This window comes from Penicillium citrinum (genome assembly GCF_028827155.1).
Source record: "Penicillium citrinum strain IBT 23319 chromosome Unknown utg000001l:1.0-4955037.0:1.0-4956770.0, whole genome shotgun sequence".
NCBI classification, from domain to species: domain Eukaryota; kingdom Fungi; phylum Ascomycota; class Eurotiomycetes; order Eurotiales; family Aspergillaceae; genus Penicillium; species Penicillium citrinum.
The window spans coordinates 4,876,729-4,897,765 of NW_026622686.1; the positions used below are offsets into that span (position 1 = coordinate 4,876,729).

Genomic DNA, 21,037 nt, shown 5'->3' on the forward strand with positions numbered 1-21,037 from the left:
GACATTCGAAGTTGCGAATTGGGCGAAACCTTTACACTTGGTGGATCTTAATATTCAGCTTCTTGCAATTCTTCAATAAGGTGGAAATATCGAATAATACCTCGCCAAGCTGACCTGCGATGGTATTGACGAACTTTACAAAGTTTCCAAGCGCGTAGTCCGATCAAACAACCATAGGATTCGTCGGAGTCTGATTCAAGAAGTCAGACCACCTGGTAACGATGGAAGCAGTAAGCTGCGACAGCTAGAGCAGTGGGTAATGAACGAAACCGAGTTTATTGTCCGATTGTCCGAGTCTGATTTTGTGCCTCAGACCTTTTGGCCTTCACGAAAACAGCTTGGACAACTCATGTGTTGGCTGCTAGAACGACATGTCGACGAGCTTCGGATCCATGTTCCTTTATCGACATATGCGTATTGCATAGCGGATCCTAGGATATTCTAGAGCCTGATGAGGTACATTTTGGCTTCTCAACACGTTTGAATGACCCGGATCGGCAATTTGAAGATACGCGGCTCGAGGGACTGGATATCCTGGTTGGCCGTTTACCTGCCCATGTACCTTCGGATATTCAACGACGAAAGGCAGTGTAGAAGTCCGAAATTCGCAATTTTCAGGACATCATAGTGTTCCCGAGAAAAGGAAGCATTAAACTTGCTCATATGCTGTCAGGTGGCGACTATGATGGTGATACTCCTTGGATCTGCTGGGACCAGCACATCGTCCAGAATTTCCAGAACTCTGATCTCCCACAGGTCGAGTTCGGAGCTGAGCATTTCAGACTTACCAGGCATTCGTTACCGATAAGAAAGTTTAGCTCAACTGATGTATTTTTGTGATCCACGTTCGAATTTAATCTTACCACATCCGGCATTGGGAGCTGCACCGTTCGGCACGAAAAGGTTGCCTATAATGAATCCACCAGCATCCCTAAAGCCATAGAGCTTGCCAGTCTCCTCAGTTATCTTGTCGACGGTCACAAGGGTGGTTTACATCTCTCTGAAAAGGCATGCCAAGCATATCGCAAGAAAACTAGCCCGAGACAAAAACTGCTACCCGCATATCGTTGGCCTGGCCGAATCCCCAAGGCCAGTAACATTACTGACTATCTCAAACTTGAAGTGGGAAAGGGTCATGCACACAGCATTCGGGAGAAACTGGAACGAGAATTCCCCGAGGACAAGGAAGTTACTTGATTGATGAAGACTTGGCCCGGCCAAGCAAACAAGCCTGGGATGCTGCATGTATTGCCAATAAGAAAGATGGCGAGCTCCAGAAAATTCTTCTAGATTTGACCAGCTGAGCCAGCAATGGAAAAGGGCCTTTCGCAATGTCCCAGAGGGATTCCCACTGAAGCTCGACATGCAATCGAGTCGGCAGCGTCTTTAAGGCCCCCCTAGCTCGGGTTTTCATCCGCTACTTCACACATGGAATAGTCGGGGGGAATGGCGCCGCCTTGTCGCATCATATGCCTATGTGATGCATCCTCGTTCTAGTTTTATCTTCCATGCATTCGGGGAGGTTTTATGCAAGTTGAAAGGGAGACTGTCACAACAGGCACTGCGACAAACGACATTCTTGTATGTTATCGAATGAATTAAAAGATAGTAACCCAGCTCACGGATGCCGGGCTCTCCGGTGAAGACGAAGACTGATAAATATGATGGCGAGGAAGCTATCGAGGCTCTCATGCTCGGGACGGAAGGGGGATTGAATTAAGATTTCGAGGATGGAGGAAACATTGAATAATGATACAATAGCGGACTAGCCCCTAGTTACAGCGACATGTAAATCATAACTAATTGCATGATGCCGATGAGCAGGCAATTATTTCTTCACAAGAGGATCAATAAAATGATTGCGTTACTGTACTCTTCAACCATCCGACAGACTACTGAAGCATTAGACCCCCTTGGAATCCCACGACAAAATGCATTGAAACATGTATTGTAGGCCAGCCAACCCCCACAGATTAGGGTAGTCGGCTTCTAGGGCGATGCTCCAATTCTCTCTACATGTATAGGCATCGTGTAATCTGTACCAATAAGACTTCAGGTTACTCTGACTCGCAGATGCTTGTCATTAGTTGTCTTTGGGTACACAACGAGCGCACAGCCTCATGTTTTCGAAACCCAAACCAATATTTTATCGTCTAGGTACAACCAGCCCCGTTCGATCCAATGTCGCCCGCAAGGGATAGAAATCGATGTTGGAGCGTATCACTATACATTGGAACTTCTGAGACCCCCGCCAATAATTGTCAGCAAACCCTACCTTTATCTCTCGGGATACTATGCTGGTCTACAATTATCAGAAAATTCTATTCTTGAATCAAGAGATCTCGAAGAAACTAGGATGATCTGCTACGTAATGATGGGATTTTGTTGGTCTACCCAATTTTCTACACCCAGAGCAATCCTGTCTCATTCTTGTCCTGATCTTAATTCTATTCCACTATTTTCATTCATGCTAAATAATTCGTACTGAAGAATAATTAATCATTGGGCGATTCATCAACTTTGGGCCTTTTAGGACTGTTTAGGGCCAAGCTTCCGGGCATCCATGGTTGGCCCGACGGGCGCGATTGTTGATCGCCAACTCTTTTTTTTTCTATATTTAATTCTATTTTAATTTCATTCCGAGGATTATTGGATGATTCACAGAATTAATCTGTCTAGCTTGACAACCTCCTTGTCTTAGTCCCTTCTATTGGTCTGGTTCTTTTTGACTTGGGCCGTGGTGGCTGGGGGAGGCTGGGAGTTGCTCACCGACAGCATCAGACAGTATCAAATCCAAAGAAAAGCCCACCAAGTTGCAATGTTGGGTTTCTCCATCTCCCAGTGACTCCGCAAGTTCCAAAGCCAGCTTGTGGAATGCTTCTCGACTAATTCCCCTCGCCTGTGGTTCACAACCTGCATTCCAAGATCGTCATGTCCAACCCATCTATACCACGAAACTTCAGCCTTCGAAACGTCAATAGTAAGTTGGATTCTGTTCATATATAGCATCTTCGAAAACTCCGAGGATTGGTTTAGAAATCCTCTTTTTATTCATAAAGCTATGATTGGTTCTGACGGTGGTGCAGCAAGTAAACCTCAATTATACCGAACAGAATCACGACAATCTGCCGCCGCATCAGACGACTATTATTCCTTATCGGAAAAAGAAGCCTCAAGTCCTGATAGTCAAGTCACAGCAATGCGATTTGCAACACCCGGTTCCCAGCCATCTTCTCAGGCATCTTCACCAACAGTCCCAAGTGGCCAACAACCTCAAACTGTAACCATGCCTCAACCAGGTGAAGCCCATCAAACCGATATAGGAGATCTAGGATCCCCTCGTCCAGGTACTGCTAGTACAGTGCGATTTGGCGAAGACAAAGTCGCGCGTATTAGTCCCAAATCGAATGAGACTGTTCGACATGTCCCTAGTGATTATGCTGGCCCAGCACCAACACCCGGCCTCGATGATTCGCCATATGTACGATTTGCCATAGATCAACTGACTCGCGACGAGCAAGTCCATGGGCCGAGGAGACAAGATTCTATATCTACCAGAGATAGTGACTATCCCACCGACAGACTATTGTGGGATGAAGGACTGGGGTATTTCACTCGCGCCAGAACCCCGATTCGCCATACAAAAAACACAAGTCTTGTTCCTGAACGCCCAAAATACAAATCCCCATCACCGCAAGCTCTACCCCAAAGGCCGGATTCAGTAGATCCAGAGTCGTTTGTTGCCGTCGATCCGCCTGAGGATGATCTCTTATATCCTGCCCTTGACTATCTTCCTGTTGCACTCCGGCCATTAACCCTCCTTGCCATCATCTTTTGCGGTCTACTGATGATTGTCGGCATTGTGTTTTGCAACGTCTGGTCTCAGAAATACGATGGAATTTGGTCTTATACGGGTCAAGGCGATTCGCGGTATTTTGTGATGCAGTTTCTGCCTCAGATGCTGGCGTCAGTAATCATTGTGATGAACTTCATTGTTCAATCTGCAATTTATCGAATTGCGCCGTTTGCCATGATGGCAGCCCAGCGTAAACGCGGTTATGTCTTGCAGGGTCTACCCATCCTCTCGCGCAATTTCGTCTTTCCTGATACTACACATTTTCGATACGGCGAGCCATTGTTCGGGTTCTCACTCTTTGCCATATGGCTCTCCAACTTCTTTTCTATCCCTCTGATAAGCTGCCTATTCCAGGCCAAGTACTATCTGATCGAGGGCCAAGGGGTCTGGAGATGGGCTTCTGTTCAACCTATTGGATGGACTCTCGTGGCAGGTTACGGTCTTCTAGTTCTCGGTCTGCTGTTACTTGTGGTTCGCTTCCTCCAAGGCTCTACAGGATTGATGTGGGATCCCATTTGTCTCGCAGATCTCATCTCAATTATCCAGAGATCTAACATCCTGCATGATTATGAACATTCCGAGACGGTACCATCTGTCAAAGAATCTCTTGATCCTCGCGTTCTCCGACTTGGTTACTGGAAGTTGTCGATGAAACCCGAGATATTCTATGGTATCGGAGAAGCTGATGCGCCTATTCGAACTCCTTCTTTGCACCAGACCGAAAAGAGCAAAGAGAAGCAGCCCCACGGGCTTGCCAAAGTTTGTTTTGATCTTGAGCATCATGGTGCATTTGCCAACGACCCATTTGACCATCATCTCTATTCCCCATTTACTCGCTACCGATGGACTCCATGGTTCCTTCGAAAGATCACTATTGTCATCTGGACCATCATCATTTTCGCTCTGTTCATCGCATTCGTGGCGGTCAGTTTCATCAATCACGGTATCCAAGACGGCTTCCATCCAAAATTACCCACACTGCCATCTGTCAGTGCCTTCTCCTCCTCCAACTTCCTGTACAGCTTCATTCCTGCATTGATCGGCAACTTTCTCTTCCTTGCATGGCAACCGATCGATCTATACTTGCGAAGCCTCCAGCCATTCGTCGAGCTTTCTTCTCCAGATGGAGCCTCAGCCGAGAAGTCTATACTTCTCTCTTATCCTGCTTCCCTGCCTTTCCAGGTGACCATGCAGGCCATAATCAACCGTCATTACAAAGTTGCATGGGTCTCCCTGGTCAGCATGATGTCCCTCGCCATTCCCATTCTCGCAGGAGGTATTTTCATGGGGCTCTGGTACCCATCTCACCAAGATATTCGTATTTCCGCTCTTATGCCTGCATTCTATGCTTTGATTGCTTTCTGTGCCGTTTATGCCATCTCTTTCCTCGCTATCTGGCCTGGCAGACGCCGATATCTTCCCCACGATATCACAACTCTCTCGGATTTGATGAGCTACCTTTACCAGTCTCCCTTGCTTGCCGATAAACTACTACGGGAACCCCGAAGCAAGACAGACCTCGTCACAAGGCTCATCGTCGCACCACCATCTGAGCGTCTGCTGCCGATGTATGGCTTTGGAATATATGTTGGTCGTGATGGCAAAGAGCATCTGGGTATTGATCGTTTCCATCGACCAGGTCGAACCGATATGCTAATTACGACCGGGACGATGAAATAAAAGCTCCATTGATACCTTACCGGTATTACCGAAAGATAGTATGTTTAATGCTTCGCAATTCGCTTTTCACATATTTATGGCTTTACGATATACACACTGTTTCAAAGCGTTGCATCTTATCACCAACCTCGCATCCTTGTTCTGCCTTCGGTTTGCCGACACTTTCTTGCTTCAGTTTGACGTTATTGTTTCGATCTTCCCTCTGTGATTCTCGCTGGGATATCAGTTTGACTATGGCATCACCTTCGCATCCAAGCTCTGTTTTATAGCATTTTCAGGAGCACTTTGTTATTTGTATTAGCACTTCCTTTTTTGGTCTTTGAGCGCTATAAGAATTGTCTATAATAATGATGATACGCACATCTTATGTCAATCTATTCAACTTTAAGCTAAGTACGTTCTTGGCCAAGGGCTCAAGCGGGCCTTCGTTCCGTTATAATAGTAGTACGCGTGACGTACCAACCCAGATGAAAAGATCAATATAAGTTTTTCTTCTATTAGCACTTTTGGTGCCAGCCTAGTAGTACAAAGATCCTCTATCTGTAGTATTACTAGCAAGGACGAATTAATCGATCATAAATTCCTTCATCGGGTTGTTCCCGCGGCATCAACGACCCCCAGATGGGCCGCGATCATCAACGCCAATCATTTTCAAGAATGGTTCAATAATGCTGCATTTCCGGTCATCGGAGGCACGTCTCTCTTTGTCCTTCGCCGGGGTGGGCACCGAGGCTGATATAAGTACCCGGGCGAAAATAGACGTTAGCGACGACTCGACAGATTGTCGACGTGCTGCTGCTTCTACTGCTGGATGACCTTTACTCTTACTACTACTCGCTGGGTCAGAACCAGTAGATGAAGTTACCGGCCGGTTTTTGCGACGAAAACTCCCACCGGATATGAAAGCAGCAGCAGAGGCTGGGGTGGGGGTCAGTGGTGTCTTAGTCTCAGCTGATTCTCGTTCCTGGTAGTCGTGCATATCTCCCTCATGGATATGATCATCCTCATGCGTGTTGGATTTCGTTGTGGATTTCTCGAGTGATGGCTGTGCTGTAGAGGGCACCGGGGCGACCTCGTTCGCGATCCGAGCAAGCATGAAAGTGACAAAAGTGAAGGAAACACTGTGGGCCGGAGAATAGGCCAGGCTCTCCAAGACCCAGGCTTGAGTTCCCTCCCAAGTTAGTGGCATAGCCTTGGATTTTTCTCGTACAATCATCTGTTGTTCCATTTCTTGCCAAACTTCAGCAGTAATGATGCCGTCGCTAAGGGAGTTCAAGAATGAGAGCAAAGTTTGAGCGAGAGTCTCCAGGCGATGAATGGAAGGTACTTCGGGGGCAAAGATAGCCCCAAATGATCCATTGGTGTCAAGAGATTCTCGAATTGATTGCAAATGTGAGGCACGCTCCAGAGGATCTTTTAGAGTCCACGTTTCTGGTTGGAACGGCCAGGCGTTTCCGGCCGGCTGTTTCATCCAAGGGGCCTCTTCGCCTGTTTCACCATTTGTCATGCTCCATTCTGCTACAGCACGCTCTGTCAACTCGGATATCGCCTCTGTGAGACGGAAAAGTTCTCGGGGTGCAGACAATCGGACCTCTGAGTTCGTCTTTGAAGCAAATGGCTTGTCAACACTTGCAAGGCTGCGGGCACCAGCCTCCGGCATTCGTGTGAGCTCATCAACGCTGCAACCAAAGCATGTTGGTAACCAGTTCCCACAGACAGAGATAAAATGATCTCGACCGTGATCTACATGAAGAACCAGGATATCCTCCAGTTTGACCTTTTTGAGGTTCAAGAGACGAACATGCTCGATGCAGCGAACGTGAACAGTGACATCGACATTAGCAACCTCCCCAGGAAGCAAAGTGTGGCTGCTAACCGGGGTAGTCGATTGCTCATGCTGGCAGTCATTCGCTCTTTCAACTCGAACGTCAAGCCAATCCGAAGATTCGACTTTTGGATCATCATGAAAGCTTGTTTTTTCAGCAAACGTGAAATTGGCCTCGGTGCCACTGGTATTTGCAATGGTGAGGGTTCGATGAATAGGTACGTCGAAAGGAACATCGCCGAAATCCACAGTATCTGGATCTGTATGTACGCGTTTCTCATCATGATGGGTATCCACGACCACAGTCAAACCAGGTCGGGCTTCATTCTCAGCTTTGTCGATCTCACGGACAACGTCTTGGTGGATCTTAGCTTTCAAATTTGCGTTGACAGCATCGAATGTCAGTGTGAACATGGCATCTAAAGGTTTGTGATCCGAGGAAAGAACTCCTTGATGGGAGATATAATGGTTCAATAAAATCGGGTCCGGCGAGGAATCATCGGACGAAACTGAAGCATCTTCGTCCATTTCTCCTTCTGAATTATAGTCTTCTGTTTCGGCGCTGCCATCCATACCATCAACCTCGGGGTCATAATCAAATAAAACATTGTCATCCGCGACAGCTTTGTCCAAGCCGCGCGCTTGCATCTCTTTATCCCGCTTGCGAGCTTCTTCGGCTTCACGATCAAGCTGCTCGTGCTTGATCTTATCCCGCCGTGAACGATACAAAATGCGATCACACCAACTTGGCCCACGATGCTTCTCGCTTGAGTCGAACGTTGCCACACTTCCGACATCGTACTTATATGTTGGCAAAAATGTGATCCGACCCTCACGCCACCCCTCATGGAACGCTGTCCCCTTTCTCTGTTGAATACGAAGTTGGTCGTGGACTATCAGAGATGATATAGTTGTTTGTAAGGATGCAGGGTCATTGTGTGGATCGATTTCCTCGTCTGTCACAGGCTCGAGTCTCTCGTCATCCAGGTTAGAAGATGATGACGATGAACTTCCTTCGGACCCGGTAAATGAAGGTCGACGACTTCTCGTCTGTTTCTTTTCCAGGCGCAAAGAGTCATATTCATTAAGCGTATGGCGCGCAAGGACCTGTCGTACATCATCACCGGGTATATCATCCAGCCTGTAATTCAGGTCCCCAAACCAAAAGGTAAAATCCTCGTCGCCGAGGTTATCAGCCGTCTGTTGTGCCTTTGCCTCTGGATCGATAGGTTCGAACTTGGCCCGGGATGAGATCTGAGAGGCATCCCAATTACGCCGTTCTAGACTGCCTTTATCGGAGCCGGCAGCCAAGTGTGAATTGACGAAAACCAAACGAGTTGTTTCGCCGAGAACTAAGCGAGTCGCAACGCCACCTTTATTACCCATATATCCCATCAGACCTGTTCCAACGGATGTACTGCTTATCGCTGAAATGCTATCTGCAATTGCTGGCGATGCGTAGATAAGTAATAATAAACCGGTCAGTTGGACATCCTCGACTAACTCGTATCCCGGTGGCAATGCTCCGTGCACGGCATCCTTCCACCGTTTCGAGGGGCCAGGGTCAGTGAAAAATGCCCCAGTGGCAGAGGAAATGTCAACAACCTCTTGCAATCCGAGTACATATAGATCCACCTCTTCAGGGCTGTATTGAAAGGGTTGATCTTGATTCGACTCTTCGGTTGTCGGTTTCGAATCACTCTTGGAAGTGGCTTGTTCAAATTGTGTTCCTTTCAAGCCCGAAAACCTCTCACATACGCCCTGGCCATTGACGAACCATTTACCAATATCATGCTCGGTGTTGGAGATGCCAGCCACATTCCACGTTCCAACCTTGACCCGCACAGTCCGGCGTTGGGTGTATTCTGCCTTTCGGGCTTTCACTGCTCGAGAAAGCGAAATTATGTCAAAGCCCGGGTTCTCAATCTCCTCCACACCAACTGCGTGATCTTGGGGCTCCGTCGCGGCGCTTGATGCCTCCCGCCTATCGCTGTCCGGCATGCCGAACAAGGATTTGTTAATCGAGAAACCAAGCAAAGGTCGATATCAAAAGGCGCTAGAAATTGTATGCTCATAGCACCCCACCAAATGAGAAGGATCGTCGCGACAGAGAAGCTGAAGTGCGTACACTATCCAATGGATGTCGCGGATATCGGGGATTATTCGAGTCGATATACTGCAACATCAGCAACAGACAATCACGAAGCCGGATCCAACAGGACTTCAATGAGACAACCGCTTCCAATGAATGTTTAATATGTTGGTTAGAACTAATCGCCGCGGAAGTTGGCCTTGCGGCGTTCGGAGGAACAGCCGACAGCATTTGGAAGCCTCAGGCAGGAACAGCGTCATCGGTTTTGTTTGTCTTGTTTGTCCCTTTCGTCCTGTTTACAATGTTTGCTTGGTTTGAAACGGAAATACTATTCTTCCGCTTGACTATTGATGCCTGTTTCACCAGGCAGTAATCAGGCACGACTGTCATTATATGAGAAAATCAACTTGTTTGCTGCCCGACAACTACAGAAACATTAACAAAACAACCGACTTTGCCATTCCAGGACTGGAGGATATTCCAGCGGCCTTTTTTATTAGTCTGATGAACATTTTGTGAAACCAGGTTTAACCCAGTAGTTCAGATTGCGGGCGAGTGCGGATGTTTGCTCTGCGGGGTTGATGTGGTGGAGTTCCTGATTGTAATATACAACGACTACCAGCCATCAGATTGATATTTCCTCGATTTTCTAGTGATTTCAGGTCACAGTCGTGTACCACAGCAGGAATTGTTATCATGACTGCGTCTTCTCTACGAGAGATTTCTCGTTATAATATTCACACCTTCCGACATCATTATGTCTCGGAAATCTCGGGTTCATTAGGTGACCTCGGGACTTTTCTTCCTATCGCTATTGCTCTGGCCGCTAACGGTACAGTGTCACTGGGAAGTACTTTGGTCTTTTCAGGTGTTTATAATATCCTCACTGGGTTGTTCTTCGGTATTCCATTACCAGTGCAGCCGATGAAAGCCATCGCAGCTGTCGCCATAGCCCGGACCTTCTCACCTGGTTCTGTCGCAGCCGCGGGTATCTTTGTGGGTACCTGTATTCTCATTTTCAGTCTCACTGGATTATTGCGTTGGTTTTCGAATGTCATTCCAATTCCAGTCATTAAGGGAATCCAGGTTGGTGCTGGTCTATCTCTCGTCATCTCGGCCTGTGGGACTATACTTCGGCCTCTTGGATGGATTAGCCCTTCATGGGCGGACAACCGCATCTGGGCTATTGCCGCCTTTGTCTTTCTGGCAATTACGAATGTATATCGGAAGGTACCATACGCGCTGGTCGTTCTAGTGCTCGGACTAGTCTTCGCCATTATCAGGAGCGCCGTGACAATGCATTTGCCCTATTTTCATATCTGGCACCCGTGGTTGACTGTGCCGAGTCCCCATCAATGGCATGTAGGTGCGATCGATGCTGGTATTGGACAGATTCCTCTTACCACACTCAACTCAATTGTCGCAGTTGTTCATTTGGCCCATGATTTGTTCCATTCCGATGTTCGCACTCTATCTATTACCCATATTGGGCTCAGCGTTGCTGGAATGAACCTCCTGGGCTGTTGGTTCGGCGCTATGCCGGTCTGTCATGGATCGGGTGGTCTTGCTGCTCAGTACTATTTTGGCGCACGTTCCGGTGCAAGTGTAATTTTCCTGGGGGTTCTCAAATTGGCTATAGGCTTGTTCTTTGGTGAGACTTTGGTCGATCTCCTCAAGCAATTTCCTGGTGCATTCCTTGGCATCATGGTGATTGCAGCTGGCCTTGAATTGGTCATGGTGGGGGAAAGCCTGAACACTTCCGGTGCTCGGGATCTTGGCCAGGCCGGAGGAGGTGTACTGGGAAATGAAGATCAGCATCTAGGACCTGTTCTGACTGACGAAGAGCGCAAACGCCGCTGGACAGTAATGATGGTCACAGTCGGTGGACTTCTTGGATTCAAAAATGATGCCATCGGATTTCTTGCTGGTTTAATGGCTTATTGGGCCTACAGTATTCCCGAATTATGGGACAAGGGCCGCAACTATTTGTCTCAAGGGCGTCTCCGACTTGCCTAAGGAACAGTTTGGCCGATGTCTATTATCGCTATTTCTCCTAGCTGGCAAAGGGATTGTCTCTTCTAGGGAGCCTGTACACTGCAGTCTCCTAGCTGTAGATCGAAAATTAGGCACCGAGTCAATAAATGGTCTCCCCGATACATAATGGGTCATCATCCTATGTTAGCTCGCGGACCAAGAATCGAGTCTGGAGAATACATTTGTGCATTCATGAGAAGTGGATTTTCTGGAAGATTGCATTACGTCCCATTTACAGTGTTTGGTGTCATTAAGAGGGAATTTGCGGGAAATCGAAACTGTTTTGAATGCCTTATACATACTATGTATTTACTGTATAATATATTATACTACACAGAGGTATTATATTCCCTCCTAAATTCTTAGATTTGGACTATCAAATGACCCAGCTCACCAGAACTCTCGGGATTTCAGAAGCTCCACCCAATTATGACAACCAATATAAATTTAGAAATTTCTCCCGGACTTTTCCACGGACTTTCGGGGATTTTGAACCTCCAGCCAATCATGACCATTAGCGTAGGTATCAATGCAACTGCTCCACGGACTCTCGGACTGCTACTCAGTTTTGGGATCCTTACCCTTTTTCTGCATGACACCTTCTTCTAGCCCTAAACGACAAGAGATACAGGAGGATGAGTAGCCAATACGGAACGAAAAGAATTGCTGTAAGTTCTTCAAGGTCAGAACAAATACACAATCCTGATATAATTTTTAGTGCGGTCGCTGCGAATCTAAAAAGGTAAAAAACTTCGCGATTGAAGTGTCGCCATTGAACAGACCTAATAGATTGCTAGATCCGATGCAATCGAGCTGTTCCTCGATGCGAAAATTGTGAATATGTTGAAGCCGAGTGTTTATACAGATCTCGCAAACCACGATCAAAAAATAGAGTATATATGTGCAAGCAACCCTTTTGGAGTCCCTGGCTTTTAACGGACAGATGACCATAGGAAATCGATCACAGGAAAGATATCGAAAATGAGATCGTCCTTTAGGACGCCATTCGCCGTCTTGAACGCCTGGAGGCTGTTTGTGCCATCGAGAAAGTTGCAAATCGTGATAAACAACTGCTAGATTCAAAATCAGCTGCTTCAGTCGTTTTAGAGATCAGCGGAAATACATCTGCGAAACCCTCAATCGATGTCTCTCCGATCGTGAGAGGGAATGATCTGAATTGCATAGAGAGTATACAAAATCGATGCAAACTCTCGTTCAATGTCTTCAGCCACCTAGAAATGATCGAGTCGCGCTATTTTCAAAATGAAGGTTGCGTCAAAGCTGTTTTAGCCGCACTGGAACAGATTGAATATTTGCCCGAGGCAGCTTTTAACAATTTGCCAGTGGCCCCAACAATACCAAAAGAACAGGCTAATAGGCTTATACGCAGTAAGTATTTCACTTTTCAACTCTGCCCGTGGCTATTGACTCAAGTAATTTCTAGATTATTATGAGTCTTGTCGATTCAAGGGGTTCACAATTCCTGTGGAGGAGAGCTTCCTGATTTCCATTCCTGATTTGAAGAATAATCCACATGTTCAACTGGACTACACGTCCCAGATAATTTACCACGCCGTGCTTGTTCAAGGGATCTTACTGGATCCTGAATGTCAGCCAGGGATAGTTTGCTCCATAGGAAATCTCTACCGAGCTTGCCGAGCTCTTATGCGTGGCTGGTTGGAAACGATTCAAAATAACCCAGCCAATTTCTTCGCGGCGTTTCTTATGGCAAGTAAAACTTTGAATATCCAAATTGAATAGACCCATCTGACAAATTTCCAGATATCGGTGGCACTTGAAGGTTGCGACTGTGATCTTTCTTGGGAGATGCTCGGCCTTGCTTGCAGAATTGCTAGGACTCTAGGATATTTCTCTGTTGATACTGATCAAGGAGAAGATCGAAGTTTGTCGCCTTCTGTGCAGAACACCATTGCCGATGATACCGAAACCGACAAAAATCAAAAAAGATTCGTATTTTGGCATTTATTTCGAACTGATTGTTTTTTCCGTTTGGCATTCCGAAAGCCGAATCTCATCACAAAAGGATGCTGGAAAGTGAATTTCCCCGATCTAACAATCAATGGTATTGATGATGAATCTTTCCATTTGATCCAAATCCATTTCCTGGTCTCCATGCGAATTGCTTTGCTGTCGATGAAGTTCTTGGATTGGATCGACTTTCAATCTACTTTGGACCCTGCATCCCATGATGCAGTAGTTGAAGGTTATATCGAGGAGCTGCATTCTATTCTGTCCAATTGGCATCTGGTAAGACATGTTTTAATCGTACAATTGAAGTATTGTTTGCTGAAATCTCACAGGAGGAGCTGCTCGGAAGATCACGGACGCGCTTCGATACCTATTTTTGTACCGACATGCTTTTCAGCAGTTACAAATTACTTATAGCTCTGAACCAATCGAAAAAGTGCAACCAAGACAAGCATACTCTACCACCGGAAACAGTGAAAATATCCAGGAAATTGCTTCGTCTTTCGCAATCACTGCTGGGGACTTCTCTCCCGGCATTTTGGGGAATAAGGTAGGTAAAGTGGCACTGAGTGTCGAAACTCACATGCTAACTATAACTTATTCAGTCTTGTATTAGTCCATCACTTTGTACCCTTTTTCATCTTATGCCTGGCCATTACGGGAGATATCAATCACGATGAAATCGAGGATGATCTCATTTTAGTGACCTGGCTTAGTAAATATGTCGAAAACGCAAGCAAGGAGCGGATTGACTTTAAATCAGTTAGTTTCGTCATGAGTATAATGACAGTCGCTTGCCAAAAACAAGAGGTCAAAAGGTTTACAACTTTAGTCTAAAGGACCACTTCAAACTCACAGCCTGTTGCCTTCTACAGCATTGATCGATACAGTATGTTGGTAATTCTTTGGCAACATGTTGAGATCGAAGCAGCTTAAGCACCAACTCCGTCAGTTGCAAATTACACTTATGGATAGTTTCTATTTCAGCTGAAAGATTCGAAGCATGCTACGTGTATACCTAAAGCTTAAACAAATGGTGACTTAATTCTAAGTCTACTTCCCGCGATACATCGTATATAACACCGGAAAAGCAGTAACTTGGATCCGTTAGGGTCAACTAGCAATACCTGATGCCCAAGCAAGCCAACGCCCTCATACGATAGCAAATGATCATTACCACAAGACATGCCTTTTTGTCAAGTCTAATCAGGCGAGCGACATGCCAGACGCTCCGTAAAACCCAAATAGGAGTTGAAAGACAGGAAATCACTAATTTTCAATGGTCCTTCCCTTTGTTTCTTCGGTTTGTATTTGACTATTCTGGAGGAAGTCAACCGTCATGAGAAGGGATTTTGAATCCTATTATTCCAAAGCTACAATTTGATAAAAAACCTTAAAGATCAGAGAGAACTATCCGACACTGGCAAGTTTAAATTCCAAGCCTATCCAACTGGGCCCGAATTCACAGCCTAGAGTGCGACATACCCGCAGCTTTTACGAAGACCCCCCTAACCACAACCCTTGACTTGGGTAGCACTTTGATGCCTTAACCCTCATTTTCGATAATTTAAGAGATTTTCTGAATATCCATATGTCTATCTAGCGCCCAAAAATCTTCAAAACAAAACAACATGGATGGCCATACTAAATTTTGGCTCAAATTAATCAGATTAGCAAAAGGTAGGGCGAAAGGAGTAACAACTTTATTACTTTCATTTTGTTTATCAGACTCGGAGAAACCTCATCATTTGTAACAGCGTATTCATTCGAGTCTGCCTATGCATGTTCAAAGCCAATACACAGTCCGGCATTGAACTCTCTAAAGTCACCCCTCAGAGTTCCAATACCATTCATCCTAACTTCCTCCACAAGCCCCTTCACCTTCAATGCGATACTCTTGGGCTCAAACCCAAAATGCTCATATGTCTCTTTCGAAGGAAGACTCTTCCCAAAGGTATTCATAGAAATTGAAGCATCGGCATATCGTTCCCACCCAAAAGACGGATACGCCTCAATGACTACTGCAGGTTTTCCAGCACCAGGCTTTAGAACTGATTGCTTATATTCCCGAGACTGCATTTCAAACAGTCTAGTAGAAGGGAACGAAACAACTCGAGCATGAATCCCGTATTTACTCAGAAGTTCATCCCGGGTTTGCATCGCGTAAACCATCTCAGAGCCTACTCCGATGACAGTGACATCGAAGGCGTCACTATCAGCCTCTCTGAAGACATACCCACCTTTCAATGTTCCCTCGCGAGAGGAGTACTGCGGATACTGAGTTAAACTCTGACGCGAGAGGGAGATGATGGTTGGAGTCTCGGTCGCTTTGATCGCAGCAATGTACGCACCCGCCACTTCTTCAGCGTCGCAGGGCCGGATATAGAGAACGTTAGGCATTGCGCGCCATAAAGCTGCTACGGCGATTGGTTGGTGGGTAGGCCCATTTTCTCCAACGCCGATGCTGTCATGCGTCGCGATGTGGATTTGTTGTAGACCCTGCAGAGCGGCCATACGGATTGCTGCCGCCGCGTATAGGTGGAAGACGAAGTATGTGCTCGTCATTGGAACAAAGGTTCCTTTGTTGAAGGCAGAAATGCCATTTGTGATGGCGCACATGGCGTGTTCGCGGATGCCATAGTGGATATAACGGCCACTGTAATCTCCATCCAGACCGCAGGAAGTTTGAAGGTCAGGCTTTGTGACAAACATCAGTAAAACCTTACAAAATAGAAACTTGCAGAACCCATGCTCACCGATTGGAAATCGATTTTGTTCTTGTAGGCAACGTTGCACGATGGCGTAAGATCCGCTGTACCAACCAAGAACGAATTGATATTCTCAGCAAGTGCATTGGTCACCACCCCAGCAGATTTCCTGGAAGCAGTAGAAGCGGTAGGATGGTCCTCTTTTTGAGGAATCAGTCTTGTCCAATCTTTTATCATCTTCCCTGCAACACGGAGCGCAAATTCTTCAGCCAAAATGGGGTATGCCACACGGTATTTCGCGACAGACGATCGCCAGTTCGCCTCGTGAGCCTCACCACGACTCGGTATATCGCGGAAGAATTCATAGATATCTTCCGGTATATCGAAATGCTTACTAGGATCCAGTCCAAAGGATTTCTTCAGTTTAGCTACTTCTTCAACTCCGAGCGCGGCGCCGTGGACATCAGCTGTACCAGATTTTGTGGCGCCATAGCCGATCACAGTGCGAATGTTGAGGAATGTGGGTTTCTCACCCAAACGGGCGGCGTGAAGAGCTTTTGTGACGGCTAATATTGGATGCTTTAGCAAAATTCATAGCCCAGCTGGATGCGATCTGGAACTTACCGGCAACATCTGTCTCTCCATTATATACGTCCACAACGTTGAAGCCAGTAGCCCGCATCTTCATATTGATATCCTCGGTATTCGCAACATCCGCTGATCCATCACACGTCACAGAGTTATTATCAAAAATAACACATAAATTATTCAACTTCCAGTGACCAGCGAGGGAAAGGGCCTCGAGTCCAACACCTTCCTGAAGACAAGCGTCCCCAACCATACACCAAGTCATATTATTCACGACTTCGTGACCGGGTCTGTTGTATGTGGCAGCAAGGTTCTTGCTGGCGATGGCCAGACCGACTGCGTTGGCGAGGCCTTGACCAAGAGGCCCAGTTGTGACTTCTACACCTTCATTCTCGATTTCCGGGTGGCCCGGGCAAAGTGAATCGGGGTTTGCCGAGTGGTATGACTTGAGTTGGTCGAGGGTCATACCCTTGACACCTACAAGGTGCATGAACGTATATTGCCATAGACAAGCATGACCTGTTACGTGACTTTTAGTCGTCGTGTTTCCTTGTTGGGGCAGATTTAACTATATCAAATGAGATAAGGAAACATACCGTTCGAAAGAACTAAACGATCCCGATTGAAGTAATCGCAATTATTCGGGGAATACATCATCGTGTATTTGTACAGGGCAATACCGATGGCCGCCATGCCCATTGGAGACCTTGGGATATAGTCAGCAATGCGTTGAGCAAAAAAAAGCCATTCAGAACAGCTAAAAGTACCCAGCATGGCCTTCACCAAATTGCTGGCAGATATCTGCAATAAACGCCCGGAAGACACTCATCACACGCTCGTGCTTCTCTGGGCTTTCCAGGCTTAGATCCTCTTTCTCAGGGGAGAGTCCATTGCGAATGGATGAGATTGGCTTTGTCGGCAGACTCTGGATGGGCTTCTCGAGGAGCTCCAGTGCAGGTGCCATGGTGAGATAGTACAGCACCTGGGAAATGATTGAAGTTATTTGCTGAATGTGGATGTGGTTCTCAATCTTATATTAAAGTAACAAATATATCCACACGAAATTGATCGCATATCGAATATCTTGGTATTGAGGCAATTTCCCGAGTTCAGTGATGGTGGATGAGATCGACGCGAAGTCCAAAGGTTCAAGTCCAGCGCTGATGAGAATCTCTGGGTGGGAAACAGCTCGCGTAAGCTGTCACCGTGAGAGAACTGTCGTAGGCGTGGAGGGCACATCCTGATTGGTAGAATCCCTCGATTCGAGGTCAAGGGTCCTCGCCTCGAAAACCCATACTGTCCATCTCCTCCGGAAGTCATCCACCGCAGGCAAAAAACCTACACTCTTGTTCCATGTTTCAGAATAGTAGTAAGTAGTAAGTCGAAATGCGGGTATCAAGTTGCAGAAAGTGGGCCAACGATAGCCGCGAGCCAGGCCATTTCATATAATTGTATCTCTTCAATTGTTACATTGCTCGGACGGAGAAGTACGTTTTTTCACAAAGAAAAAGAAGCTCTTCACGCATACAGTTATGTAGTTTTACTATTGAATTATGTTTTGCGTGGAGGGCGCGACTATTCTTGAAGACATGAAATATCGAATACCAAGAGCAGGATTTTGCTACCGTTACTTGTACAAACTCCACCAGAAATAAACTTCGAGGGAGATAGTACCATAATGCAGCCTATTTAGACGATACATTTTCGACCATGTCGGCCGAGGTGATGTTTTTTACGCCTCCATCCAGAGCAGAATCATCAATCGCAGATCTTGTCTTCATGATAGTTGCCAGTTTCTGTTGGATGTTGCACCAATCATCCAGGTGGGATTAGTCTCAAATAAAATACCAATATTCTCGAGGGCGGCATGGCAAGTTTCCGGAACTAAGAGTGCATTTCCTGTTAGCAAAGCGTCTAGACTTCAAATCACCCGATTTCAGGCTTGTGTGAAAGTATGCTCACCAAGGAGATATATCGTGGAAATAAAGCATAGGTTTGTACATGCCCATAGAATGTATGTTCCATGCTCAATACGTGAGATGAGAGGGAAGAAATCATGACAACGAAGAAGTTGAAAGGCCAAAAGAAACCAGTCGAAATGGCGTCGGACTTCCAGCGTGTCTGTAAGGGAGTCAGCCCCGCAGGAAGCAGGAAGACCAAACCATTGGTGCCAATGGCGCACACTGTGTTGAAAATACTTTGAGACAGACGGTGAGCTTTTGAACCAGTGAAGAGCCATTTAGAGTATACTACATACAAATTAACTACTATCGACGCATATTCGAAATTTTCATTGCTCAGCTATGCTACCGTAGATGCGATGATGACCATGCTAACACATTGTCCGATAGCCTCTAGCAAAAGCAAAGGCCAACGACCAATTCTATCGATTAAGGGGATGGCAATAAAGCTTGCGAGCCAGAATTCCAGGCCGACAACTCCAGAAAGGAGAAAACTTAAGCCACGGGACAGTCCCAACGTATTCTGTGGTCTGAAAACGAAGCTTTTCGTAAGCAATTTATCACCAAGAAAAGATGGTTGGATCATTTTTTTTGTGTGAACCCACACATAATAAGTAATCAGATTAACACCTGTAAGCTGGTACATGCTCATCACAAACGCCGATAGAGTAAGTCGCTGGAAAAATCGCGGTATTCCTTGGGTGAATATAGCCTGCCATCCTGAATCATTTTGCGAATCTTTCTCGAGCGTTTTCTGTGTCATCGACTTGATAAAGCGCTGGATTTATCAGATCAAGTTTGAAATCCTTCTTCCGGTGAAGTTTTGTCTCACCCGATACCACATGTACCTGTGATCAAATATTCGATCCATGTTAATTTAGCCCCTTGGCCTCTGAGTCTTTGGACAAGATATGTATAAGGACTAGTGAAAGGCTTCATTCTGTTCTGTCGGCGAAGGTAGTTGTGCCAAGATATTAGAGTCGGAAAAAGGGGGATCGAATCTTGCTGAAGGATAGGTTGAGGATGTGCAATCTGCCAAGCATCTCTCAGGGCCTAGGTCTCGATTTGTGGAATTTAATACTTGGCTGTGTCTGATACGTCATACACAGCTAGAAGCATGATGACCTTCATTTCCCCGGATGACGGGAGTGCGGAGATAGTTGTGGAGTGTGAAACTCGAGCTACGTTAGGGTTTACTGACATCGCTTCGGGGCCATTGTGGATCGAAGTACCATCGAGCCAGTAGTCGTTCAAGAAGAACAGCTTAAAAAGTAGTATCCTCGACCCCGAGCATCACCGAGCTAGCTTGATTTCCATTATGTTTCATAACATTATATGCATAACCTGTTTCGCCTGCGCAAAAGTCGAGACCCGGTGCCTTTGTCTCTCGATGCGAGCTCCGTGCACTGGTTTTGTCTAGCCTTTGCTTTCCGATACCTTGATACAATCGTCTTTCAATCTTCTTGTCCAATTCAGTTCAAATATCTCAACAGTCCAGCCTCGTAAAAGCAGTCTTGGGGTATCTCTGGATTATTCTCTTTCTGGAGAATGCTCCCAGACCATATTTCTGTTTCTTCCATTTTTCTTTTCTTTGCCGATTTATGCAAGTTGGCAGACTTTTAGCATCGAATGAATCTTCTTGAATTTGCAGATTTCAAGGAGGCAGAAAAGCAAAATAGTTGAAGTCTGGGTGAGCGGGATATTACTACAATCAACATAATATTATTAACGTAGTATTTTCAAGGTAGACATTTAAGTCAATGCCATAATATATAACCGAACCAGGCAGGCTGCAACCTTTCAGCCTTTCATTGGAATGAGACGAAGAACTTACTTATGGCCTTGAATCCTACCCAACCAATCCTAGGTAGGATTCAGTATTGATGTTGATTCATAAAAAGCCGAATAGAGGAGATTAAGGCAACAAAGAGGATGCCAAATTCCCGTTGATCTTTACACTCGAGGATTTCCATGGATGTACATAACACTCGTTTCTCCGCATCTCCGCCGTTGATGTGTTATCACGAAGTTTGTGATTGTCATTTCTTAGTTGACTTTCCTCGGCTTCTCTGCGTATTGCGAACACGGCGACTTGTTCCTTCAAATTCTAGAGAAGTATTAAAATTCACTTTACTCCAGGTCCCAGCTCAATCATAATTTCGTAAATATCTTAGACAACACCTATTGTCTAACTGTCTAACGGGATGGAAGGCAAGGTCAATGGTTTATCACCAACCTAGAATGGGCATTTTAATATTTACCACCAAGATTTCAAGGGCTCAGGATCCTGGGACTTTTGAGCGC

General features: G+C 46.0%; 6 protein-coding genes across 6 annotated transcripts; 4 read left to right on the forward strand and 2 right to left on the reverse strand.

The window, feature by feature from the left end:
• Window positions 1–1,311: 1,311 nt before the first annotated feature.
• N7469_001856 (RNA-directed RNA polymerase) lies at window positions 1,312–1,720 on the forward strand (the record flags this gene model as incomplete). Its single annotated transcript, XM_056640776.1, is given in 3 exon segments — window positions 1,312–1,382; window positions 1,402–1,581; window positions 1,618–1,720. The coding sequence occupies 3 exon segments, from the start codon at window positions 1,312–1,314 to the stop codon at window positions 1,718–1,720; spliced, it is 354 nt and encodes a 117-aa protein (XP_056506533.1).
• A 1,211-nt stretch (window positions 1,721–2,931) lies between these two features.
• N7469_001857 (DUF3433 domain-containing protein) lies at window positions 2,932–5,536 on the forward strand (the record flags this gene model as incomplete). Its single annotated transcript, XM_056640777.1, has 2 exons — window positions 2,932–2,980; window positions 3,087–5,536. The coding sequence occupies 2 exons, from the start codon at window positions 2,932–2,934 to the stop codon at window positions 5,534–5,536; spliced, it is 2,499 nt and encodes an 832-aa protein (XP_056506534.1).
• Window positions 5,537–6,143: 607 nt separating this feature from the next.
• N7469_001858 (phosphatase family protein) lies at window positions 6,144–9,362 on the reverse strand (the record flags this gene model as incomplete). Its single annotated transcript, XM_056640778.1, has 1 exon — window positions 6,144–9,362. One exon carries the CDS (start codon window positions 9,360–9,362, stop codon window positions 6,144–6,146), a length of 3,219 nt encoding a protein of 1,072 aa, XP_056506535.1.
• A 787-nt stretch (window positions 9,363–10,149) lies between these two features.
• Window positions 10,150–11,469, forward strand: N7469_001859 (putative sulfate/molybdate transporter; the record flags this gene model as incomplete). Its single annotated transcript, XM_056640779.1, has 1 exon — window positions 10,150–11,469. One exon carries the CDS (start codon window positions 10,150–10,152, stop codon window positions 11,467–11,469), a length of 1,320 nt encoding a protein of 439 aa, XP_056506536.1.
• Window positions 11,470–12,284: 815 nt separating this feature from the next.
• N7469_001860 (fungal specific transcription factor domain-containing protein) lies at window positions 12,285–14,313 on the forward strand (the record flags this gene model as incomplete). The annotated part of the gene is given in 7 exon segments (XM_056640780.1): window positions 12,285–12,408; window positions 12,486–12,876; window positions 12,932–13,110; window positions 13,124–13,219; window positions 13,249–13,755; window positions 13,809–14,026; window positions 14,082–14,313. The coding sequence occupies 7 exon segments, from the start codon at window positions 12,328–12,330 to the stop codon at window positions 14,311–14,313; spliced, it is 1,704 nt and encodes a 567-aa protein (XP_056506537.1). The 5' UTR covers window positions 12,285–12,327.
• Window positions 14,314–15,252: 939 nt separating this feature from the next.
• On the reverse strand, window positions 15,253–17,736 carry N7469_001861 (transketolase family protein; the record flags this gene model as incomplete). Its single annotated transcript, XM_056640781.1, has 5 exons — window positions 15,253–16,173; window positions 16,233–16,750; window positions 16,809–17,291; window positions 17,369–17,478; window positions 17,540–17,736. The coding sequence occupies 5 exons, from the start codon at window positions 17,734–17,736 to the stop codon at window positions 15,253–15,255; spliced, it is 2,229 nt and encodes a 742-aa protein (XP_056506538.1).
• Window positions 17,737–21,037: the final 3,301 nt, after the last annotated feature.